This window comes from Theropithecus gelada, chromosome 11, assembly GCF_003255815.1.
Source record: "Theropithecus gelada isolate Dixy chromosome 11, Tgel_1.0, whole genome shotgun sequence".
Taxonomy (NCBI): Eukaryota; Metazoa; Chordata; class Mammalia; order Primates; family Cercopithecidae; genus Theropithecus; species Theropithecus gelada.
Window position 1 is genome coordinate 75,860,905 of NC_037679.1, and position 19,667 is coordinate 75,880,571.

The 19,667-nt window shown below is 44.2% G+C and overlaps 1 protein-coding gene across 1 annotated transcript in view; it reads left to right on the forward strand.

Annotated features, from left to right (window-relative positions):
* Positions 1 to 19,667, forward strand: part of RNFT2 (ring finger protein, transmembrane 2) — a 110,227-nt gene that overhangs the window by 17,483 nt on the left and 73,077 nt on the right. Inside the window, exon 6 of the mRNA XM_025402154.1 lies at positions 10,706 to 10,806. Coding sequence (XP_025257939.1) covers positions 10,706 to 10,806 — 101 coding nt within the window. The remainder of the gene's footprint in view (positions 1 to 10,705; positions 10,807 to 19,667) is intronic.

A 19,667-nucleotide genomic window follows, 5' to 3' on the forward strand; every position in this document is an offset into this window, starting at 1 on the left:
AGAGATGAGGATCCAGTTTCATTCTCCTCATGTGGCTAGCCAATGATCCCAGCACCATTTGTCGAAAAGGGTGTCCTTTCCCCACTTTATGTTTCTGTTATGTTCAGTTAGCTGTAAGTATTTGGGTTTATTTCTGGGTTCTCTATTCTGTTCCATTCATCTATGTCCCTATTTTTGTACCAGTACCACGCTGTTTTGGTGACTATGGCCTTATAGTATAGTTTGAAATTAGGGAGTGTGATGCCTCCAGATTTGTTCTTTTTGCTTAGTCTTGCTTCAGTTATGTGGGCTCTTTTTTGGTTCCACATGAATTTTAGAATTGTTTTTTTCTAATTCTGTGAAGAATGATGGTAGTATTTTGATGAGGATTGCATTGAATTTGTAGATTGCTTTTGGCAGTATGGTCATTTTCACAATGTTGATTCTACCAATTCTTGAGCATGGGATGTATTTCCATTTGTTCGTGTCATCTATGATTTCTTTCAGCAATGTTTTATAGTTGTCCTTGTAGATGTTTTTTGACTCCTTGGTTAGGTATTTCCTAAGTTTTGTTTTGTTTTGTTTTTTGCAGGTATTGTATAAGGGGTTGAGTTCTTGATTTGATTCTCCACTTGGTTGCTATTGGTGTATATAAAAGAGCTACTGATTTGTGTACATTAATCTTGTACCTGGAAATTTTATTTTATATAGGCTGGGTTCATCACAGATGGCTTTTATTACACTAAGGTATGTCCCTTGTATGTCGATTTTGCTGAGAGTTTTAATCGCAAAGGAATGCTGGATTTTGTCTAATGCTTTTTCTGCATCTATTGAAATGATCAGGTGATTTTTGTTTTTAATTCTGTTTATGTGGTGTATCACATTTATTGACTCGCACATGTTAAACCATCCCTGCATCCCTGGTATGAAACCCACTTGATCATGGTAGATTATCTTTTTGGTAATTTGTTGGATTCAGTTAGGAAGTATTTTGTTAAGGATTTTAGCATCTATGTTCATCAAGGATATCCATCTGTAGTTTTCTTTTTTGGTTATGTCCTTTCCTGGTTTTGGTATTAGGGTGATGCTGGCCTCATAGAATGAGTTAGGGAGGGTTCCTTCTTTCTCTATCTTGTGGAATAATGTTAAAAAGATTGGTACTAATTCTTCTTTGAATATCTAGTAGAATTCTGCTGTGAATCTGTCTGGTCCTGGACATTTTTTTGTTGGTAATTTTTAAATTATCATTTCAATCTCACTGCTTGTTATTGGTCTGTTTAGGGTATCTGATTCTTCCTGATTTAAGCTAGAAGGGTTGCATTTTTCCAGGAATTTATCCATCTCTTCTAGGTTTTCTAGTTTATGTGCATAAAGGTGTTCATAGTAGCCTTGATTGACCTTTTATATTTCAGTGGTGTCAGTTGAAATATCTTCTGTTTTGTTTCTTAGTGAGGTCATTGGATTTTCTCTCTTCTTTTCTTGGTTAATCTTGTCAATGGTCTATCAGTTTATCTTTTCAAAGAACCAGCTTTTTGTTTCATTTATCTTTTGAATTTTTTGTTGTTGTTGTTTCAATTTCATTTAGTTCTGCTCTGATCTTGGTTATTTCCTTTATTCTGCTGGGTTTGGGTCTGGTTTCTTCTTGTTTCTCTAGTTCCTTGCGGTGTGATTTTAGAGTGTCAGTTTGTGCTCTTTCAGTGTTTTCGATGTAGGCATTTAGGGCTATGAACTTTCCTCTTAGCACCGCCTTTGCTGTATCCCAGAGGTTTTGATAGGTTGTGTCATTATTGTCATTCAGTTTGAAGAATTTTTAAATTTCCATCTTGATTTCGTTTTTGACCCAATGCTCATTCAGGAGCAGGTTATTTAATTTCCGTGTATTTGCATGGTTTTGAAGGTTCCTTTTGGAGTTGATTTCCAGTTTTATTCCGCTGTGGTCTGAGAGAGTACTTGATATAATTTCAATTTTCTTAAATTTATTGAGGCTCATTTTGTGACCTATCATGTAGTCTATCTTGGAGAAAGTTCCATGCGCTGTTGAATAGAATGTGTATTCTGCAGTTGTCAGATGAAATGTTCTGTATATATCTTAAATCCATTTGTTCCAAGGTATAGTTTAAATCCATTGTTTCTTTGTTGACTTTCTGTCTTGATGATCTGTCTAGTGCTGCCAGTAGAGTACTGAAGTCCCCCACTATTATTGTGTTGCTGTCTGTCTCATTTCTTAGGTCTATTAGTAATTGTTTTCTAAATTTGGGAGCTCCAGTGTTAGGTGCATATATATTTAGAAATATGACATTTTCCTGTTGGACAAGGCCTTCTACCGTTATATAATGTCCCTCTTTGTCTCTTTTAACCACTGTTGCTTTAAAGTTTGTTTTGTCTGATATAAGAATAGCTACCCCTGTTTGCTTTTGGTGTCCATTTGCATGAAATGCCTCTTTCCACCCCTTTAAGTTTATGTGAGTCCTTATGTGTTAGGTGAGTCTCCTGAAGGCAGCAAATGATTGGTTGGTGAGTTCTTATCTATTCTGTGGTTCTGTGTCTTTTAAGTGGAGCATTTAGGCCACTTACATTCAATGTTAGTATTGAAATGTGAGGTACCATTGCATTCATCATGCTGTTTGTTGCCTGTGTACTTTGGGTTTTTTCATTTTTTGTTTTCGCTTTTTAACTTGTATTTTTGTTTTATGGTCCTGTGTGATTTATGCTTTAAAGAGGTTCTGTTTTGATGTGTTTCCAGGATTTGTTTCAAGATTTAGAGCTCCTTTTAGCAGTTCTTATAGTGGTGACTTGGTAATGGTGAATTCTTGGTAATGGTGAATTCTCTCAGCATTTGTTTGTCTGAAAAATACTGTATCTTTCCTTCATATGTGATTGTTAGTTTCACTGGATACAAAATTCTTGGCTAATCATTGTTTTGTTTGAGGAGGCTGAAGATAGGGCCCCAATCCCTTCTGGCTTGTAGGGTTTCTGCTGAGAAATCTGCTGTTAATCTGACAGGTTTTCCTTTATAGGTTAGCTGGTGCTTCTGTCTCACAGCTGTTAAGACTCTTTCCTTTGTTTTAACTTTGAATAACCTGATGACAGTGTACCTAGGCAAAGACCTTTTTGGGATGAATTTCCCAGGTGTTCTTTGTGCTTCTTGTATTTGGATGTCTAGGTCTCTAGCAAGGCCTGGGAAGTTTTCCTTGATTATTCCCCCAAATATGTTTTCCAAGTTTTCAGACTTCTTTTCTTCTTCAGGAACACTGATTATTTTTAAGTTTGGTCATTTAACATAATCCCAGACTTCTTGGAGGCTTTGTTCATATTTTCTTATTCTTTTTTCTTTGTCTTTGTTCGATTGGGTTAATTCAAAGACCTTGTCTTCGAACTCTGAATTTCTTTCTTCTACTTGTTCAAGTCTATTGCTAAGACTTTCCAGAGTATTTCACATTTCTAAAAGTGTGTCCAAAGTTTCCTGAATTTTTTATTGTTTTTTCTTTAAGCTATCTATTTCCTTGAGTATTTCTCCCTTTACTTCTTGTATCATATTTTGGATTTCATTGCATTGGGCTTTGCCTTTCTCTGGTCCCTCCCTGATTAGCTTAATAACTAACCTCCTGAATTCTTTTTCAGGTAAATCAGGGATTTCTTCTTGGTTTAGATCCATTGCTGGTGAACTAGCGTGATTTTTGGGGGGTGTGAAGAGCCTTGTTTTGTCGTATTACCAGGGTTGGTTTTCTGGTTCCTTCTCATTTGGGTAAGCTCTGTCAGACGGAAGGTCTAGGGCTGAAGGCTGTTCAGATTCTTTTGTCCCACGGGGTGTTCCTTTGTTATATTCTCCCCCTTTTCCTATGGATGTGGCTTCCTGTGAGCCAAACTGCAAGCGATTGTTGTTTGTCTTCTGGGTCTAGCCACCCAGTGAGTCTACCTGGCTCCAGGCTGGTACCGGGGGTTGTCTGCACAGAGTCCTGTGGTGTGAACTGTCTATGGGCCTCTCAGCCGTGGATACCGGTGCCTGTTCCCGTGGAGGTGGTGGAGGGTACAATGGACTCCATGAGGGTTCTTAGCTTTGGTGGTTTAATGTGCTATTTTTGTGCTGGTTGGCCTCCTGCCAGGAGGTGGCGCTTTCCAGAGATCATCAGCTGCCGTAATGTAGAGAGGAACCAGCAGGGCCCTAGAACTCCCAAGTTCATTTGCCCATTGTCTTCCGCTACCAGGGAAGACCTACATAGGGAAGGACCTGGTAGGGGTGAGGCTAGGCGTGTCTGACCTCAGACTCTTCCTTGGGCGGGTCTTGCTATGGGGGAAGTAGGTGACATTCCCAGCTCACTGGAGTTGTGTACCACGGAGGATTATGGCTGCTTCTGCTGAGTCATGCAGGTTGTCAGGGAAGTGGGGGAAAGCTGGCAGTCACAGGCCTCACCCAGCTCCCATGCAAAATGAAGGGCCGGTCTCACTCCCACCGTGCTCACCGCAACAGCCCCCAGACCGTTTTCAGGTGGAGAGCGATAGGGGCTTGAAAACCCGCCCCAGGCTGTCCACTTCCCAGCTGCTAAAGAAGAGGGTTCAGTTCTTCCCCTGCCGTGGAGTCTGCACGCTGGATTTGCACCCTCCCCTGAGTTCTGGCCAGGAGGCTTCTTACCCTGTTCAAATTATTTCAGCATTCAGCTAGAGATTTGCTTCTCCCTGTGGAGTTTTAGCCCCTGCTCCTACCCATTGGATCTCCGTGGTGCCAGGCAGGAAAGGACTGCTCGGGGACCCAGCGAGCTCCCAGGGCCTTGCTGTTGCTTCCTTTACCCCTGTATTTTGCTCGGCTCTCCAAATTGACTCAGCGCCAGATAAAGTCGGAAACTTCTCCCGCAAATAGACCTTCAGCTTGCCTGGTGAGGGTGAGTGTTCGGGGGAGGAGGGTCTCCCTTTCCCATTTCCGCAGTTGGGGCACTCACAGTTTTGGGGGGCTCTCCTGGGTCCTGCAGGAGCGGTCCGCTTCCTTCAGAGAGTCTGTGGGTCCTCTCGGGATTGCTGGTTTGTCCTTGCAGTCAATCTGGTGCTAAAATTCACAGTGCGAGCTGCCACCCGCTGCTCTGTCTGGAGCTGCAATCTAGTCCTGCCTCCCATCCGCCATGATCTCACCAAAACCTCTTCTTTTATTTTATAATTTTTAGAGACAGAGTCTTGCCCTGTCCCCCAGGCTGGAGTGCAGTGGCATGACCATAGCTTATTGCAGCTTCCAACTCCCAGGCTCAAGCGATCCTCCGACCTCAGCCTCCTAGGGAGGCCATTCTTCTGCTTGTCACCCCTGGGTAGATCCCTGAATGTTCCTTCCTTCTCCCCTCCAACAGCAGCATCTCCTTCACATCCCCCTGGCCGAGTCCCTTTACGCCACAGACATTCAGCTCATTAGCTTACTTTCATTTTTTGTTTGTTTCTTTTTGAGACGGAATCTTGCTCTGTTGCCCAGGCTGGAGTGCAGTGGCATGATCTCGGCACACTGCAACCTCTGCCTCCCAGGTTCAAGCAATTCCCCTGCCTCAGTCTTCCCAGTAGCTGGGATTACAGACACACACCACCATGCCCAGCTAATTTTGTGTTTTTAGTAGAGATGGGGTTTTGCCATGTTGGCCAGGCTGGTCTCAAACTCCTGACCTCAGGTAATCTGCATGCCTCAGCCTCCAAAAGTGCTGGGATTACAGGCATGAGCCACCACACCTGGCCCCATTAGGTTACTTTCATTCCACCTTCATGCTTATGGCCATACCTCTTATGCTGCTGGGTGGACATAGAGCTTCACCGCCATCCTCCTGCATGTCCTCTGTGTCTGCTGAGCCCATTGCTCATCTCAGCAGGTTCATCCCAGCAACCGGGGAGGGAAACAAAATCATTCTGTCATTTTCCCACCGAGGAAAGAGTGGCTCAGAGACACTAAGTTCCTTACCTGAGGTCACACAGCCAGTGCAAGTGATGGCATCATGATTTGCACCCGGGTAGTTGAGCCCATGCTCATTCCAGGTTCAAATCCCTTCTCCTCCACCCACCTGCAGACCCTCAATTAGGTTACCTTGGTGATCTCAGCCTCAGGTGCCGCCTCTGGAAAAGACCCTGTTGGCACCAGTTCACAAACCCATTGAAAGGATTAAATAAAATAGTGCATCTAGGCAGGTCATGGTGGCTCATGCCTGTAATCCCAACTATTCACCTGTAATCCCAACTACTCAGGAGGCTGAGGCATGAGAATCATTTGAATCTGGGAGGTAGAGGTTGCAGTGAGCCAAGATCACACCACTGCACTCCAACCTGGGTGTCAGAGTGAGACTCTGTCTCAAAAAAGAAGAAAAAAAATAAAAGAGCCAGGCACGGTGGCTCATGCCTGTAATCCCAGCACTTTGGGAGGCCATGGTGGGTGGATCACTTGAGGTCAGGAGTTCAAGACCAGCCTGAACAACGTGGTGAAATCCCATCTCTACTAAAAAAATACAAAATTAACTGGGTGTGGTGGCTCACACCTGTAATCCCAGGTACTTGGGAAGCTGAGGCAGGAGAATTGCTTGAACCCAGGAGGTGGAGGTTGAAGTGAGCCAAGATCATGTCATTGCACACCAGCCTGGGCAATAAGAGTGAAACTCCATCAGAAAAGAAAAAAAAAGAAAGAAAGAAAGAAAAGAGAGAAAAGAAAGGAAGGAAGGAAGCAAGGAGGGAGGGAGGGAAAGAAGGAAGGAAAAGAAGGAGTGCATACAAGGTGTTAAGCACAAGTACTGGGCACGGTGGCCTATGCCTCTAATCCCAGCAACTCAGGAGGCTGAGGCAGGAAGATCCCTTGAACCCAGGAGTTTGAGACCAGCCTGGGCAACATAGCAAGACCCCCCTCTTCTCTATAATTTTTTTTTTTTTTTTTTGAGATGAAGTCTCAGTCTGTCACCCAGGCTGGAGTGCAGTGGTGCAATCTCCACTCGCTGCAACCTCTGCCTCCCAAGTAGTGAGATTACAGGTGTGTACCACCAAGATTACCAAGCGATTCTCCTGCCTCGGCTTCCTGAGTAGGTGAGATTACAGGCGCATGCCACCACACCCGGCTCATTTTTGTATTTTTAGTAGAGATGGGGTTTCGCCACATTGGCCAGGCTGGTGTTGAACACCTGACCTCAGGTGATCCACTCACCTCAGCCTCCCAAAGTGCTGGGATTACAGGCGTGAGCCACTGCACCCTGCTTGCAAAATATTTTTTAAAAGTTAGCCAGGTGTGGTGGCATGTGCCTCTCCTCCTAGCTACTCAGGAGGCTGAAGCAGGAGGATTGCTTGATCCCAGGAGTTCGAGGCTGCAGTGAGCTATGATTGCACTACTGCACTCCAGTCTGGGCAACAGAGCAAGACCTTCTCTGTTTAAAAAAAAAAAGAAGGTGCTGTTTAGCATGGTGCCTGGCATATAGGAAACATTTAATTGAGCTAGTTTTCAAAAGTCTGTGCTTTCAGAAAAAAAAAAAAATCTCATAAAAGAGTGGCCTAAGGATGTGAATAGGCAATTCTCAAAAGAAGATATACAAATGGCCAACAAACTTATGAAAAAATACTCAACATCACTAATGATCAGGGAAATGCAAATCAAAACACAATGCGATACCACCTCACTCCTGCAAGAATGGCCGTAATCAAAAAATCAAAAAATAATAGATGTCGGTATGGATGCAGGAACACTTTTACACTGCTGGTGCGGACATAAACTAATACAACCACTATGGAAAACAGTGTGGAGATTCCTTAAAGAACTAAAAGTAGATCTACCATTTGATCCAGAAATCCCACTACTAGGCATCTACCCAGAGGAAAAGAAGTCATTATACGAGAAAAATACTTGCTCACGCATGTTTATAGCAGCACAGTTCACAATTTCAAAAATGTAGAACCAGCCCAAATGCCCATCAATCAATGTGTAGGTAAAGAAACTGTGGTATATGTATATGAAGGAATACTACTCAGCCATAAAAAGGAATGAATTAATGGAATTCGCAGCAACCTGGATGGGATTGGAGATTATTATTCTAAGTAAAGTAACTCAGGAATGAAAAAATAAACCTTGTATGTTCTCACTGATAAGTGGTAGCTAAGCTGTGAGGATACAAAGGCATAAGAATGATACAGTGGACTTTGGGGACTCTAGGGGAAAGGGTGGGAAGGGGGTGAGGGATCAAAGACTACAAGTTGGGTTCAGCGTATACTACCCAGGTGATGGGTGTGTGAAAATCTCGCAAATCACTGCTGAAGAACTTATTCATGTAATACCACCTGTTCACCAAAAACCTATGGAACTAATTTTTTTTTTTTTAAAGTCTGTGCTTTCTCCTGCACAGGTGATCCCATAATAATCACCAGCTTCACTGACCCTTCTATAACATCATCTGCTTTCTCAAAAACACTTGGGCCTCCATGCAGGATGGAGGACAACCCAGTCTCCATTTGCATGTGAGCACATTGAGGTTCGGAGTTGGGGACAGAGTCAGAGGTCGTTCCTGACCCTTAGTCTCTTCTTTATGCAAACTCCTTTCTGCTGCTGTTAAAACAGTAGGAGGGGCCAGGGACAGTGGCTCACGCCTATAATCCCAGCACTTTGGCAGGCTGAGGCAGGTAGATCACCTGAGTTCAGGAGTTCGAGACCAACCTGGCCAACATGGTGAAACCCCATCTCTACTAAAAATACAAAACTTATCTGGGCATGGTGGCGGGCGCCTGTAATCCCAGCCACTTGGGAGGCTGAGGCAGGAGAACCACTTGAACCCAGGAGGCAGAGATTGCAGTGAGCCGAGATTGCACCATTGCACTCCGGCCTGGGCAACAAGAGCGAAACTCCATCTCAAAAACAAACAAAAACAGTAGGAGGCAGCTTTGGGGGCTAGGTCTCTCTCAAATGCAGTAACATCCAAGTGGCACCTTTACTTAAATTTTAGGAGCTGAGAGGATCTCTGTATCAATGGACGGGCCTCCAGGGGTCCTTGATCCTCATGAAGACACAGGTGACACTTTGCCTGTGTGTGCATATGTTCCATAAGAGCAGGTCCACATGGCCCTTAGTAAGTGTAGGCATCTCAGCTTATTAGGAGAAAACTACCTCCTTTGTCCTTCAGATTCTGTCTTCCCAGAACATTGCTAATTCCCTCTTCCTATTCCACCTTTGGTTTGGATTCATAGAGAATTAAACTGGAATCTATTATTTATTGGAGTAAAAAGAGCTACCGGGTGGATTAATCACATTGATAAGAGCAGTTGGTTGGTTGGAGGTGGTTTCTAGCGTCATTAACCTTGACCGCTCCTGGAATAATGGGTGGATGGAGATGCATTTGTTTCGTCCACTCTCTGGAAATGTGCGTCGTAACAGTGCGTGGGGCACCGAGCTGTGTCTGGAGACAGTGTGTATGAGCATTTACCGCAACCACAGGGAAGGTTGCACTGGGAAAGTTATGACCTCATCTTATTCCAGCAATGTAGCCACTCCAGTCCAAGAAAAGACATGAGCTGTTGAGAATCAACAGCAGAGGGGTCTGCCTGTGTGTCCCAGGGTACATAGGCAGGAACATGCCCCTCTTTGCATCTCCTTCAGACATTTCCTAGGATTGCTCTAAGGCTGTGAAACTGCTGGGAAACAGCAAACTGAGGATTTCCAATTTGTCTTCCTGGGGACTAGACAGGAACGAGGCTGAAGAAGGAGAAATGGGGCTGGATTGTGAAGGGCTTTGAGAATTAGGTGTATAAGTTTGAATTTAATTCTACACTGTGGTGCTCCATGGAACGGTCAGTCCAGGGCAGTGGGCTAGAGGTCTGTCCTAGAAAAAGTGAAAGCAGAAATTTGCAACCTCTAGATCCGAATCTTCTGCTGGGTTATAAACTCTTAATAATCAGTCCTATTGCTTAGCAAGCTTCAAATATGAATCTGTACCAGACTGAATGTTTGCATTTAAAAATGTGACTTTTGCCTGTAATTCCAGTGTTTTGGGAGCCCAAGGCAGGAGGATCACTTGAGGTGAGGAGTTCAGGACTAGCCTGAGCCAAATAGCAAGATTCTGTCTCTACAAAAAAAATTTTTTTTTTAATTAGCCAGGTATAGTGACACCTGCCTGTGGTGCTAGCTACTCAGGAGGCTGAGGCAGGAGGAGCACTTGAGCCCAGGAGTTCAAGGTTACAGTGAGCTATGATCACCCTACTGTACTCCAGCCTAGGCAACAGAAAAAAAATTAAAATTAAAAATTTGATTTAATTTTTAACAACAACTCCATTTTCAAATGAAGACCCATGCCCTTGAGGTTTCTTAACCTCTCTGTGCTTTAGTTCTTAACAGCATTTTATGTACTTTGATTCTTACAACTCTTTAAGGTAGATACTAAGATATACCCATTTTACAGATGAGGAAAGGGAAACTGAAAGAGTTTAAATAACTTGCCTGGAGTTGGACAGCTCCCACACAGGATTTGACCAGGGATTTGAATGTGTGCCATCCAGCTCTAGTCTGCTGCGAACCACGTTGCTCTCTTGCCTTTCTAGATAGTTTTTCAAGCAGATGTCCACCATTCTGCCACCTTCTCCGTGACCACCGCTTGGGTCTCAGTGGAATGGAAAGGTTCCAATGCCCTTCCCTTCACCTTCAGCACCACTTCCTTCAAAACGTTGACAAAGTGAAAAGCTGCCAGTCCGGGTACATTCTGGAAGGTTCTGCCACATCCACCTTTGATATCACAGATCTCTTGCTTTGTCTTAGGAGAAGAGGTCGGTACTGGTCATCTTGTGGATCTTGGCCTTTCTGGCGGGGAACACCCTCTATGTGCTTTATACATTCAGCTCCCAGCAGCTGTACAACAGGTGAGCATGGGAATCCAACCCCCACGGTGGGAGAGTGGGGCGCTTGGCTGGGCTTGGGGCATGTACCCTTTCACTTGAGAATTGAGGCACAAGCTCTGTGTCATGTTATAAATTCCAAATTCCACCCTGCTATTACTCCTCATGCATATCTAAACCAGCACTCAATAATAGAAATTCAAGGTAAGCCACATAGGTAAATTAACATCTTCTAGTTATGGAAAACTAAACAGAAACAGGTGGAATCAATTATAATAATTGATTTTATTTAACCCAGTATATCAAAAATATTTGGGTTTTGTTTGTTTGTTTGTTTGTTTTGAGACAGGATCTCACTGCATCACCCAGACTGGCAGTAGTGTGATCACGGCTCACGGGAGCCTCGACCTCCCTGGGCTCAGGTGATCCTCCCACCTCAGCCTCCCAAGTAACTGGTACTACAGGTGCATGCCACCACACCTGGCTAATTTTTATAGTTTTTGTAGAGACGGAATTTCCCTTTCTTGCCCAGGCTGGTCTCGGACCTCTGAGCTCAAGCAATCCACCTGCCTTGGCCTCCCAAAGTGCTGGGATCATTACAGGCGTGGGCCACCGCACCTGGCCCCAAAAGATTGTCATTTCAACGTGCAATCAATATAAAAATTATAAATGAGATATTTTATGTTTTTTTTTTTTTTTTGAGACAGAGTCTCACTCTGTTGCCCAGGCTGGAGTGCAGTGGCGCGATCTTAGCTCACTGCAATCTCAGGTTTAAGCAGTTCTCCTGCCTCAGCCTCCTGAGTAGCTGGGATCACAGGCACGTGCCACCACGCCCAGTGAATTTTTGTATTTTTAGTAGAGACAGGGTTTCACCGTGTTGGTCAAGCTGGTCTCAAACTCCTGACCTCGTGATCCGCCCGCCTCGGCCTCCCAAAGTGCTGGGATTACAGGCGTGAGCCACTGCGCCTGGTTTTACATTCTTTTTTCACATTAAGTCTTTGTAATCTGGTATCTTACACATACAGCTTATGTCAGTTCCAACCAACCACATTTCGAGTATTCAAAATGGTTAGTGAACACTGTATGAATAGTGCGGGTCTGGAATATTTCTGGAAGGACAACCAAGAAACTGGAAATAATAATTGCCTCTTGGTGGGTACTGGAGATCAGAAACCTACTTTGCGCAGTTTGGCCTTTTTTTTTTTTTTTTTTTTGAGATGGAGTTTCACTCTGTTGCCCAGGCTGGGGTGCAGTGGCGCAATCCCGGCTCACTGCAACCTCTGCCTCCCAGGTTCAAGTGATTCTCCTGTCTCAGCCTCTTAAGTAGCCAGGATTACAGGTGCCCGCCACCACACCCAGCTAATTTTTGTATTTTTCGTAGAGATGGGGTTTCACCATGTTGGCCAGGCTGGTCTCGAACTCCTGACCTGAGGTGATCCGTCGACCTCGGCCTCCCAAAGTGCTGGGATTACAGGCGTGAGCCACCGTGCCTGGCCCAGTTTGGCCTTTTATATTACAGTCATGTGTCACGTAATGATGTTTCCATCAACGATGGACCATATAGACAGCAGTGGTCCCATAAGGTTATAATGGAGCTGGAAAATTCTATTGCCTAGTGATACTACAGCCATCATAATGCTGTAGCACAGTGCCTTACGTATTTGTGTTGATGCTGGGGTAAACCTATTGTCCTGCCAGTCATATAAAAGAAGAGTGCATGCAATTTATGTACAGTACCTAATGCTTGATAATGATAATAAAAGACTATGTTACTGGTTTATATGTTTACTATACTTTTCATTGTCATTTTCTTTTCTTTTTCTCTCTTTTTTTTTGAAACCGAGTTTTGCTCTTATCGCCCAGGCTGCAGTGGCACGATCTTGGCTCATTGCAACCTCCATCTCCCAGGTTCAAGTGATTCTCCTGCCTCAGCCTCCCAAATAACTGGGATTACAGGCATTCACCACCATGCCTGGTTAATTTTTATATTTTTAGTAGAGACAGGATTTCGCCATGTTGGCCAGGCTGGTCTCAAGCTCCTGATCTCAGGTGATCTACCTGCCTCAACCTCCCAAAGTGCTGAGATTACAGGCGTGAGCCACAGTGCCCGGCCCATTGTCATTTTAGAGTGCACTTTTTCTACTTATAAAACATAAAAGTTGGCTGGGCATGGTGGCTCACACCTGCAATCCCAGCACTTTGAGAGGCCAAGGTGGGCAGATCATGAGGTCAGGAGTTCAAGACCAGCCTGGCCAAGATGGTGAAACCCCCATCTGTACTAAAAATACAAAACTTAGCCGGGTGTGGCGGCAGATGCCTGTAATCCCAGCTACTCGGGAGGCTAAGCCAGAGAATTGCTTGAACCCGGGAGGCAGAGGTTGCAGTGAGTCGTCATTGCGCCACTGCACTCCAGACAGAGTGAGACTGTGTCTCAGAGTTAACTATAAGGCAGCCTTAGGCAGTGCCTTTCAGAAGAATTCATTGCCGTCATAGGAGATGACAGCGCCATGGATGTTATTGCCCCTGAAGATCTTCCAGTGGGACAAGATGTGGAGGTGGAAGACAGTGATATTGATGATTCTGACCCCATTTAGGGTGAGGCTAAGGTGTATGTTTGTGTCTTAAGTTTTAACAAAAAATTTAAAAAATTGGAAAAACCTAATAGAATAAGGATATAAAGAAATAAAATATTTTTGTACAGCTGTACAATCTCTTTTAAGCTAAGTGTTATTATAAAATAGTCAAAAAATAAAAACAGTGTACAAAGTAAAAATGTTACAGTAAGCTAAGGTCAATTTATGATTGAAGAAATAAACATTTTAAAATAAATGTAACGGCCGGGCATGGTGGCTCACGCCTGTAATCCCAGCACTTCAGGAGGCCAAGGCAGGTAGATCACTTGAGGTCAGGAGTTTGAGACCAGCCTGGCCAACATGGTGAAACACCGTCTCTACTTAAAAAAATACCAAAATTAGCCAGGTGTGGTGTCAGGAGCCTATAATCCCAGCTACTTGGGAGGCTGAGGCAGGAGAATCATTTGAACCCGGGAGGTGGAGGCTACAGTAAGCCAAGATCACGCCACTGCATCCAGTCTGGGTGATAGAATGAGACTCTATCTCAAAATAAAATAAAATAAAATAAAATAAAATAAAAGTAGTGTAGCCTACATGTACAGTGTCTGTAAATTCTACAGCAGTGTATAGTCATGTCTTAGGCTTTCACATTCATTCACTACTCTTTCATTGACTCACCCAGAGCAACTCCCAGTCCCGCAAGCTCCAGTGATAGTAAGTGTCCTATATGGGTGTACCTTTTTTCATCCTTTATACGGTATTTTTACTGTGCCCTTTCTGTTTAGATATACAAATACCATTGTGTTATAATTACCTATAGTGTTCAGTACAGTAACATGTTATATAGGTTTGTAACCTAAGAGTAATAGGCTATATCATATAGCCTAGATGTAGTAGGCTATGCTATCTAGTTTTGTGTAAGTCAACTCTATGGTGTTCACACAAGGACCAAATCACCTAAGAATGTGTTTCTCAGAACAGTGTCCCAGTCACTAAGCGATGTATGACTGTATTTTATTTTTTCCCCCATCTGATGAATGTAAGAGCTTTTAAAAGTGATTTTAATGTATGTATGTCTTTTTTTTTTTTTTTGAGACAAGGTCTTGCTCTGTCACCCAGGCTGGAGTGCAGTGGGTGGATCATACTTACTGAAACCTCAACCTCCCAGCCTCAAGCAATCTTCCCACCTTAGACTCCCAAGTAGCTGAGACTTCAGGCGCATGATACCATGCTCAGCTAATTTTTTTTATTTTTAGTAGAGACGGGGTTTCTCCATGTTGCCCAGGCTGGTCTTGAACTCCTTGCCTCAAGTGATCCACCCATCTCAGCCTTCCAAATGGCTCATAGGTGTGAGCCTTTGTGACCGGCTTTTTCTTTTTTCATTCATTCGTTAACTGATTCATTTATGCCTGTACTTTTTGAAAAAGTCCTTAAAGATACTCACTAGAACAGAGGTTGGCAGACTACAGCCATTCACCCATTTTGATTAGTAACATTTTGCTAAAACACAGCTACACCCATCCATTTACGTATCGTTTATGAGTTCATCTGTGTTCCGGCAGAGTTGAACAGTTAAGGCAGAGACCATATAGCTTACAAAGCCAAAACTATTTACTGTCTGTTTTTAAAGGAAAAGCTTGCTGACTCCTGGCCTAAAAAATATTAACAGTGGTCCTCTAGATGTTAAATATGTGGATAGGCCAGGTGCGTTGGCACACACCTGTAATCCCAGCACTTTGGGAGGCCGAGATGGGCAGATACTTTGAACCCAGGAGTTCGAGACCAGCCTGGGCAACATGGTGAAACCCCATCTCTACAACAAATGCAAATATTAGCCGGGCATGGTGGCGTGCACCTATAGTCCCAGTTACCCTGGAGACGAGGGTGGGAGGATCACATGAGCCCAGGAGGTCAAGGCTGCAGTGAGCCATAATCGCACCACTGCATTCCAACCTGGGTGACAGAGTGAGATCCTATCGTTAAAAAAAAAAAAAAGTACGTGTGTGAGCAATTTTATTTTTTTCTTTAAAATTATCTGTATTTAAAAAAAATTTTTAATGGATACTTTTTTTAACATAGTAATAGCAGTGCTTTTTAAATAATGTTAAGTGATAAAAATGTCTACCCCATCTGGGTTGAGCTGTGCAGAGACAAGGTAACAGGGCTCCTTGCTCCTACACCCCAAATACATGTCCCATGATGTGGGCATCCTCTTCTGTGACATTGACTCACAGTTCTATGCAATGTGGTGTGGCAAGTGGGGAGGGAGAGCACAGGAAATTGAATGGGTTACTGAGCCCTGACTTATCAGCTTCCTTAAAATATCCCTGTCACCCTGACAGCCCATTCTGGGCTCATTGCAAGCTCCGCCTCCCGGGTTCACGCCATTCTCCAGCCTCAGCCTCCCAAATAGCTGGGACTACAGGCGCCTGCTGCCATGCCTGGTTAATTTTTCTATTTTTAGTAGAGACGGGGTTTCACCGTGTTAGCCAGGATGATCTTGCTCTCCTGACCTTGTGATCCTCCCGCCTCGGCCTCCCAAAGTGCTGGGATTACAGGCGTGAGCCACCGCACCTGGCCGGAAATTCTTTTGAAACGAGACGCTTCCTCCACAAATCTGCCAGCGTAAATGAAGCAGGCAGAATCTCACTCACTCCCGTGGACATCTCGAATGGTCAACAGTTTCTCTCCTGAGTTCCTTCAGGGCTGCTTGCCAGCCTCCAATTTTTTTTTAGTGAGTTTGTTTCCCCTGGTGCCTATACGTTGCTGTCCATAGTTGTTGCCCCATCAATATTTGTCAAATAAATGAATAGCTCAGATTTTTTAAAATTTATTTTTATTTATTTATTTTTTTTTTTTTGAGACGCAGCCTTTCTCTATTGCCCTAGCTGGAATGTAGTGGTGCCAACATGGCTCACTGCAGCCTTGAACTCCTGGGCTCAAGCAATCCTCCCACCTCAGCCTCCCAAAGTGCTGGGAATACTGGCATGGGCCACCACACCTGGTCACAATTTTTAAAGTTACTTATAATTCAAAAGTAATTTATTTTTAATTGTGAAAATTGGAAAACCCATTTAAAAAGGACCAAAACCACATCCAATTCTGTCACCTAACAGCAACTCTGCTACCATTTTTCTCTACATATTTATACCTATTTGTTGTGGAAATTGTAGCATGCAGAACATGCCATTGTACAACTCTTTCATTTACCAGCATATCACTTTAATACACAATAAATGTCAATAAATGCAAGGAGCATTTCTTTATTTATTTTGAGACGGAGTCTTGCTCTGTCGCCCAGGCTGGAGTGCAGTGGCACAATCTTAGCTCACTGTAACCTCCATCTCCTGGGTTCAAGTGATTTTCCTGCCTCAGCCTCCTGAGTAGCTGGGATTACAGGCAAACGTCACTACACTTGACTGATTTTTTTTTTTTTCTTGAGACAGAGTCTTGCTCTGTCGCCAGGCTGGAGTGCGGTGGCACGATCTTGGCTCACTGCAACTTCTCCCTTCTGGGTTCAAGCGATTCTGCTGCCTCAGCCTCCCAGGTAGCTAAGACTACAGACACATGCTACCACACCCAGCTAATTTTTGTATTTTTAGTAGAGACAAGGTTTCACCAAGTTGGCCAGGATGGTCTTGATCTCTTGACCTTGTGACCCGCCTTGGCCTCCCAAAGTGCTGGGATTATAGGTGTGAGCCACCGCGCCCGGCCAATTTTTTATAATTTTAATAGAGACAGGGTTTCACCATGTTGGTCAGGCTGGTCTCAAACTCCTGACCTCAGGTGATCTGCCTGCCTCGGCCTCTCAAAGTGTTGGGAGCCACCATGCCCAGCTGCAGGTAGCATCTATTGACACTTCCTGTGTATGTGCCTAGGACTATATTAAGAAAACATATCAACTAAGGGCCCTTTGGGTTACCAGCTTAAGCAAACAGGGAATTCTTCCAGGCATTGCTCCATGCAGGGACTCAAACAATCCTAGGAAAACCAAACAACAAGGCCCGAGAAAGGGCAGGGACCAGGGACTTCCTGGAATTTGATATTCAGTTCTTGGCATGACTTAGCCGTTCACTGGCAGTCTCTGTTTCTCCTTTAAAATTAAAGAGAGCGTGCCTCTGATTGGCTTTTCATGTGCCATTGGGGCTGGGTCGCAGAGTCCAGTGGGGATGTGGATGCTTTCCCTGAGGATGGCAGTGGTGAGCACATCTCAGAATAGAGTCACAGGCTTAGCAGATGCCCTAAATGCAACTACTTGGAAGAATCTGTAGAGGCTGTAAGGGTGCTGGAAATCACATCTCTACATCAGACACAAAATTGTGTAAGTCCCAGACTTAGAGATTTCACAAACTAGTAAAGCGACCCACATCAAAGTCCAGGGGGTTACCACGTAGATATCAGCTTGCTTTTTGCAACTAAAAACGTATTTTAAAAATGATCATCACGTAATAGCCAAAAGGTAGAAGCAAGCCAGTGACCCAGTGTCTATTGACAGATGAATGGATAAACACCCTGTGGTATGTGCATACAGTGGAATATTATTCAGCCTGAAATAGAAAGGAAATTCTGACACATGCTGCAACATGGATGAACCTTGAGGACATTTTGTGAATTGAAATAAGCCAGATACAAAAGGACATTAGGTGTATGATTGCATGAAGTACCTAAAGTAGTCAAATTTATAGACAGGAGAATGGCAGTTGCCAGGGACTGTGGGGAGAAGGGAATGTGGAGTTACTGCTAATGGATACAGAGTCTCAGTTTTGCAAGATGAAAAGAGGTCTGTGGTTAGATGGTGGTGATGATTATGCAACAATGTGAATGTACTTAGCATCATTGAACTGTGCACGTAAAAATGGTTAAGACGGTACATTTAATGTTCTGTGTGTTTTACCACAATTAGAAAAAAAGATCATCTACCACTGACATCATTTCATAAAAGAATGATTATTTTAACACCAAAGAATTAATTAGGAAAGAAAAATAATCCTGTAATCGGAATACATTTGGCTTCATTTTTTAAAAAGTATTTGGAGATCACTGCATAAGTGAATGTTATCAGAACGTGACTGCTGTTTGTGGAAACTATCAGAGCTGCCAGAATTGAGGGAAGATTCTTTTGTGGATGGTTGGGGGTAGGGTTGGCCAGAGGACCTCTAGGACAGGGTTGAAATTCAAATCGGGCTTTCAGATCACATCCATCTGTTTAGAAAATGAACTTTGAGGACTGTGTGGTTTTGCCACTTTCTGAGGCCACCCATAAAAGCAATTTGAGGAGCAATTCCGAGGCGTCAACACAGATCTCGTACCCTGCATTCAGTGCATGGTCTAGAATGTCAAGGTCCTGGTGGAGGGTGGAGGAGGTGGAGTTTCCCAGAACCTTGGATGAATTTCCAGCTCATGCCATTTTCTGGGTATGATCATATTCCCAGGCTCAGACCTCTGTGCCCCCATCAAAGCAGGCTGAGTCAAACTGGCGCACAGGAAGAGAGAGAGAGAGAAGCTTAAGAGAGGAGCAACAGGCTGGGTGCGGTGGCTCACGCCTGTATCCCAGAACTTTGGGAGGCTGAGGTGGGTGGATCACCTGAGGTCAGGAGTTCGAACCAGCCTGGCCAAAATGGTAAAACCCCATCTCTACTAAAAATACAAAATTAGCCAGGTGTGGTGGCGCACACCTGTAATCCCAGCTACTTGGGAGGCTGAGGCAGGAAAATCACTTGAACTGGGGAGGTGGAGGTTGCAGTGAGCCGAGATTGCACCATTGCACTCCAGCCTGGGCAACAAGAGCGACGAGAAATCCCATGGAGACAGGGTGGGGATGTGGGAGGGTCACTGAAGGTGTTGTGAGTGACTTGTCAGTAATTTTGCCCTCCTCAAAATAACCCAGACCAACCCATTCTTAGGATGCTAGAATAGGGGCCTCATTTTGCACCCTTTTCTGCCAGCCCAGCTGAGTATTTCCAAAGCTTATGGAAAGCATCCATTCTGTGCTGAGTGCACTTCTCCCTGCTTTGGAGGAGGCTGATGGGATTCAGTCTGGCCCTTGCCCAGAGCCTGTAATCCGGCGGGAAGAAAGAGGGACCAGCGTGGGTTGAGTACTGGTTCCAATCTAAGCTCCACATTCAACCCGAGATGCTGCAGGAAGGTGACTCCACCTCTTAGTGCCCCAGTGTCCTCGGCTCAAAATGGGATATATATATATATATATATATATATATATATATATGTTTTGTTTTGTTTTGTTTTTTGAGAAGGAGTCTCACTCTATCGCCCACACTGGAGTGCAGTGGCATGATCTCGGCTCACTGCAAC